This window comes from Pseudoliparis swirei, chromosome 9, assembly GCF_029220125.1.
Source record: "Pseudoliparis swirei isolate HS2019 ecotype Mariana Trench chromosome 9, NWPU_hadal_v1, whole genome shotgun sequence".
NCBI classification, from domain to species: domain Eukaryota; kingdom Metazoa; phylum Chordata; class Actinopteri; order Perciformes; family Liparidae; genus Pseudoliparis; species Pseudoliparis swirei.
The window spans coordinates 18818321-18824757 of NC_079396.1; the positions used below are offsets into that span (position 1 = coordinate 18818321).

The following is a 6437-nucleotide window of genomic DNA, read 5'->3' on the forward strand; positions in this document are numbered from 1 at the left end:
CAAGAATTGTATTGACCAAAATGTTGAATTATTCTTGTAATTTGGTTCTAGATTTAGCATGTTCTTACTGGAGGGAATATGTGTTTATGGATTTTGTCTTTTCTCTTTCTAGGGAAGTATAACCACTCTTTCACACGGCTGGCATGTGGGCATAATAAGGAACAACACGTGTTTTGCTTCGATGGACTGAATTTCTTGTGACACGAATGCACTCTCTCTTTTGCTGCCCTCTCCCTTCTGGTTTCTTTTTGGACACTGGCAGTACCATTTTCTTTCACGACAAAATGTTTTTCTTTGCTGTTGCATTGGTTTTCCGAATTTCTTGAGTGGAAGGGAGAGGCAAAGAGACAACAACTGATTGCACTTTGCAACAGAAGTAGCATTATAGGGGCTGGGATGTTCAGGTGGACTGGGGGATTGTGCATCTTCTCAGTCACGAGAGGCGAAGAGAGGAACACCAAGTCTTGAAAATGCTCTCTACACCTGGCTAAAAAGAACCTGCACCGACTAATATTTATACTACTCCTGGTTTGCTTTAGCAAAAGAAAAAAAAATGAAAATTGCACAGCTATATGTTAAGTAGAAGAATCACTAAAGAGTGAATTTACAATTGGTCACACAATGAATTTGAACTTATTGTTTAATGTCTGTGTCTGCGTGTGTGTGTGTGTGTGTGCGTGTGTGTGTATGTGTGTGTGCGTGTGTGTGTATGTGTATGTGAGAGAAAGTGTGAAAGATTGTCTTGTGTTCGAATGATCACACGGTCCTCGATTCCTGACTGAACCATAACTGATTCCCCATCTCCTGTGAATATGCTAACACACCCAAAGATGGAAGTAGCCAGTAGATTACCAACCACCAGAGAGGTCCAATACAGCCATCATCTGATTCCTCAGATGGACTTCTTCTGTTTTGGTATGTTGAACTAATGAGAGTTGAGTTCCGAAAAAAAAAAAGAAGAAGAAGAAAAAAAAAAAGACTGACTGAAGAAGCACAAGCAACAATGTGGTCATAGGAAGAACACAAAAGAGGTCTACACTTACTGTAGTACTGCCTGTGCACGCTAACAACAACAAAGGTTTGGGTTCTATATTCTGTCATGCGTGAATCAGAACAACGCTTTTTCCAGGAGATTCACTCAACATTCACCTTGTTCCAAACATCGCCCAAACCAAATAGGTTAACTCTGTTTACTTTTAGTTTAGTTTTTTGTTAATGTGTAATATTTATTATGCCTGCTATGTTTTATATATAAGATATTGTTTATATTGTTTGCTTCAATGATTTGTACATTTGTTTTGTTGATGTAATCTTAATATTTTTTTCTTGCCAGCCATGACTGTGCTATGAACCAAATGATGTGTTTCCTCTTTCAGGAATAATGTTAAAGTGTCTTACAGAATAAAAATGCTCAAATACTTTATCCCTCATTTAATGGTTTAATCCATTGTAATGGAGTGATTTGTGGGGAAAAGCTGAATCTGAATGGCATTAAGCATTAAAACTACATGAACTGGTTGTACTGCTCTCGTCTCATGTTTGTAACGCACCACATGTGGCGAAATAATATCATTGGGGGTTGCAAAAAAATTACACCAAAAAGGTTTGTGACCACTTTTGACAGTATTCATTTTACTTTGTACGTCTCAATATGAAGCTGAACCTGTTGCTTTGGGTCAGCTGTGAAGTGAATGGCCCTTCCACAGATTTATTAGAGTTTAAGTTATTACACTTTTAATAAATGTATTAATCATATTAGCTTGTGTATGTAAATTCCTCAACTGCAAAGTAACGACTCACTATGGCTTTGAGATAAATGTCGTGGATAAAAAAAGTTCCATATTTTCCTTTGAAATGGAACTCTAGAAGCCTAAATTAAATAAGAAATAGATTTATGAAATTTAAAAAGAGTGCAAGAATGTGTAAAGTGCCATAAAAAGCATAGAATATAGGCATGTTGTCTGGATATCTGTAGTCATAATATAGTATTTTATAAAAAAGGCATTAGTGTCCCGTTGGTATGTCATAAAAAGAGTCAGAGTAATTTGAAAGTCATAGTGCAGCATTCATCTGCACAGTTTAGTTTCCAGTCAGATCACATCTGTTCCAGCTGTCTTTCTGGTTTTTTGAGAGTCTATCTCTGGTTCCCAGAAAGTTAAAATCTGCCGCGTATTTCCAACACATGTGGGACGTGCTGCAGAGCAGAGCGGGGCCTGATGGCCCGCGGCAACATCATGGCCAAGGTGTATTTACAGGTGATTATATCAGCTAATTGGTGGATTACAGCATGTTGAGTCCACACAGGCCCCTAAACTGCAGAGAAAAGACAGTGCGGTCCTGTGGGATTTTCTGTTTAATCTGGTCCCTGAATGAGGCGACCCCTCCCGCTCCCACATCTGGCCCGCTGGGATTTACTGTTGTAATCCTTGATTTAAAAACTCTTTTATTATGCTTTATCGCTGATATGTTGGACTTTAATTATTAAAAATGCAGCTTTCTATTTTAGCAATAGAGTAATTACACATCCTTGTTCTATTAGCCTTTCCTGAGTAAGTAATACCATCGTCGGCTGAAGGCCGGCTGCATCCAGTCCATTATTTTCAGGTATGTGAGGTTATTTATACCCGGTACCTCTCTGGAGCATTTAAACCAAACTACAGCTTTTAGCTTTAAAGACATTCTGGTCAATGTTGTTTTGGAGAAACGGAGAGAGTTGTTTTTTTAATATATAAAGTGCAACTTTCCCATTTTGTTGACGTGTGTGTTCTGTGCACTTCTCTGCATGATGTCTGGTGGACATGTAGAGTGCATACAGATGGGGCAGAGATGGGGTTAACACCAACTGCTGTGGCAGATGTCAACAACCATGCTGTAAAAAATGTCCGATTAACACAAAAGGGGCACTTTGGCAAATCCTGATTATAAGAGCACTTTCATTTATTAAACTCTACCAATCCCCTGTACTCTTTTTGACCATGGATTAAAACCAGGTAGACACCATTGTCTATGTAAACAATCCCTCTTTAAGCTCTAGCTGCTTCCTGGTGCCCTTGCCAGGCCTGGCTGGCTGGTTGCCTGCCTGTAATCTCAGTAGGGGCTTATAGGTCACTACAACCACTACACATTCCCATTCATCAACATCATCCCCTGTAGAGGGTCTAGGTGATTGGATTTAGGACATGTTTTACAGGGCCAGAAAAAAAGAGAACAGCAAACTAAAGCGTGTTTACAAGAGCCGTCCTGTGAAAAGGCCCCACGGACGAGTGGCAGCCATATGGAATGGATAACCCTGTGAACATCTGCCCTCGATCAGTACCACACGCGGCCATTAGACTGGTGGCCTTGACCTTCACATGGTGCACAAGAACATCTGGCCCTTCTCTGTTCTCTTTGACCCCTGAAAACAGCAATAAACAGACAAGTAGCTCCAGATATGTGGGATGTAAAAATCACCGTCCAACACAATAAGTTGAAAACTGGTGGTAACACTAACTCAATCAACTATCCTCATCTTTTACATTTGTAACACAACATCAATGAACAATGTTATAATGGATTCTGCAGATTTTTTTTCTTGAAGAATTGTGACTAAAGTATACTGAACTTTTTTTTTTACTGTTGGGGGGGGGGGGGGAGTGGGGTCTTCTGGAAACTTGGTGAACAGACTTTAACCCTTGTGTTGCCTTCGGGTCAATTTGACCCGATTCAATGTTTCACCCTCCTGTTACCTTTATATTTACTAACATATTTTACCCTTGAGGTCAATATGACCCCAGCTATTAAAATCTCCAGAAAATTATTAGAATTAATATTGTTTTCCAAGTTTAAGTGTGAGGTACTTTATGTTTGTTTGTTGACTCCCGAAAGAACACCGACATTAAACATTGAATCGGGTCAAATTGACCCGAAGACGACAGGAGGGTTAAAATGGAAACACTGGTTCCAAATGACCTCGGTTTGGCATTTGTGTATCACAGTCCTCGGCCGACATAGACAGCCATTCCAACTGCGATAAACTACCGTCAGCCAGTCTGATTTATTAGTGTTGCTCTAGTAAGTAATGTACTGAACTGGCTTTTTAAGGTTTAAAGCATCACCTGCAAGTTATTGCACTAGTTCTGCATCTTCCAGTGATGGAAACTAATTACATGTGTTTAATTATTGCTATCAATAACGGGGTGCACATACTTGACCCTTTTATACTACTTTATAGTTTCCGGGAATATTGTACTTTTTACTCCATTACATGTATTTGACAGGCTTAATGACAAGGCATTCTTTATGCTAAATACTTACATATCTGACTATATTTTCCATCACAGGGCTGTTTGGATGCCTAGACACAGTTGATGGCTGCCTCCTCTGCTTGTTTTCCCCCTCACAGTAGGTAGCAAGGTGATAATGTATTGCCAGCTGCTCTCTGGCATAAATTAATTTCACAAATACGTGGCATATGCTAGAGGATCAAATGTCTTTATCCCGGTAAAGGTTGTGTTGTTTTATAAATTGAAGGAGCATAAGGTCCCACTTTCACGCAACAATATAAACTCCTCACCTCAATAATTGTATCAGCTTATAAGAAGCTTACTGTAATTACAATATTGTCTTTTTAGAGCAGCAGCCTAAAACATGACATACAAATCACCCATTTCTAAATTAAATGGAAACTCGTTCAAAGAGAACATATACGAGGAAGACAGAGGGATTAATGTGTAAGCCCAGCACATTTAATATTTACAGCACAATCACGTAATTAATTTGACAATGTGTTGTGTGTCTTATACCTGAACTGACTGGGTTCTCCACCATTATCACTGGTGCACACAGGAAGTGGTGAAGCTGGGAACGGGGGCTGTTTACAAGTTTAAAACGCCTGATCCAAATGTATGGTGGCCCTGAGAGCTCAGCGCACTGCAAAAAAAGAACACATGTAAATAGACACACCAAAAGCAAATTAGGAAACGTCTTCACCAAAGCACTTGTGGTTTCCGTTTGGGGATTATGATTTCATTAAAGATGGCAAGATGGTTAGCAGTGTAAGAAAATAACTGAGATTTTTTAAATAATATTGCAAATATCTATTTTTAACCAAGTGATTCATTGTTATCATATCTCAATCATGGGATCACAATGATTGATAGTTTACTTCAATAACTTCATGAACCACAACCCATGCCATGTGCATCATTTTTGTGTCCCCTGTAATCAGTTTCCTTCGTGTTGTGAGCTTTTCTACTAAGAGTGCTTTTTCCAAGCGCTGGGATTAAATTCTGTTTTTGGATTTCAGATTTCTTTCCAATGTGTCCATTTGCATGTTTTATCTTAATTTTCAGTTTGTTGAGCTATCAAGAGCCACCATACAATTGCAACCCATCATGCACAGTTCAATATCTGTACTTTAACTATTTGTCTAATTGTGATAATCCATGTCTAAAATAGGCAGACCTTTGGCTAATAAATAACTGTCATGTATACTATATGTTACTCACTTTGGTGAGTAAGATAAAGATACAAAAATACAAAGTCCAGTTAAAGTTGAGGTTTTATTCAGATGCAAATGTGTTACATGATGAAATGTATAATGACAATATTTTAAATTCTCTGACCAAGAAGACTCCAAGGTGACATCTTCAAATGTCTCTTATAACCAACAATCCAAAACTGTTTAACGGATGGAGCTGTTTAGTGTTTGAATGATTATTCAGATACCAAAAGTTTTGCTTTACAAGGTAATCTACTAAAAAGGTGTAAATGCATGGCAATTGTCAGATGAGGCCACGTTAAAGTTATCCATGAGCACTCCTGCTGTGTAATTTAGAGGTTTTTTCCCCCACAAATTTGCAAATTATTGGTCTGAACACACCTGACAAATATGTTTCTCCACATATCAAAAGTCCATAAATTATCAGCAATGAAATAAACAATACTTACACACACTGATAAAAAGAAGGGTATATATATATCACATTTGTACTTGAGTATTTCTATGTAATGCCCCTTATTACTTTTTACTGAACTACACTTCTTACTTGTATTACCTTTAATATCATCTTATCTTTAATTCATGGTGACAGTATATAAACCAGCTGCAACACTAGAGTAAAATACACATTAATGACCCAGTAATAAAGTGGGCCTACATATTATTCAGAAATGGGACGTTCTGCTTAATGAATACTTTCACTTTAAGTATATTTTGATGCCAATACCATTCACTTTTTGAATGCAGGACTTTTAATTTTATTTCGACACCGTGTTAATTATAATTTACGGTTGTATTAGTACTTTAACTATCGTAACATATTTAAGCACTTGCTCCACTGCTGGATATATTTCATGTAGAAAACTATATTAATAGGTATGTCCTACCATCAAATTGCTCTCGTTAGGAACTACATGAAAATGAGACGTTCACGGTCACTTTTAATAATGAGTAT

At 37.9% G+C, this 6437-nt stretch overlaps 1 protein-coding gene across 3 annotated transcripts in view; it reads left to right on the forward strand.

Moving 5' to 3' along the window:
* Positions 1–1518, forward strand: part of plekhg5b (pleckstrin homology domain containing, family G (with RhoGef domain) member 5b) — a 62011-nt gene extending 60493 nt beyond the window's left edge. For all 3 annotated transcript variants that reach the window (XM_056423327.1, XM_056423328.1, XM_056423330.1), the window contains one exon: positions 113–1518. In XM_056423327.1, coding sequence (XP_056279302.1) covers positions 113–122 — 10 coding nt within the window. In that variant the 3' untranslated portion in view covers positions 123–1518. The remainder of the gene's footprint in view (positions 1–112) is intronic.
* The last annotated feature ends 4919 nt before the right edge of the window (positions 1519–6437 follow it).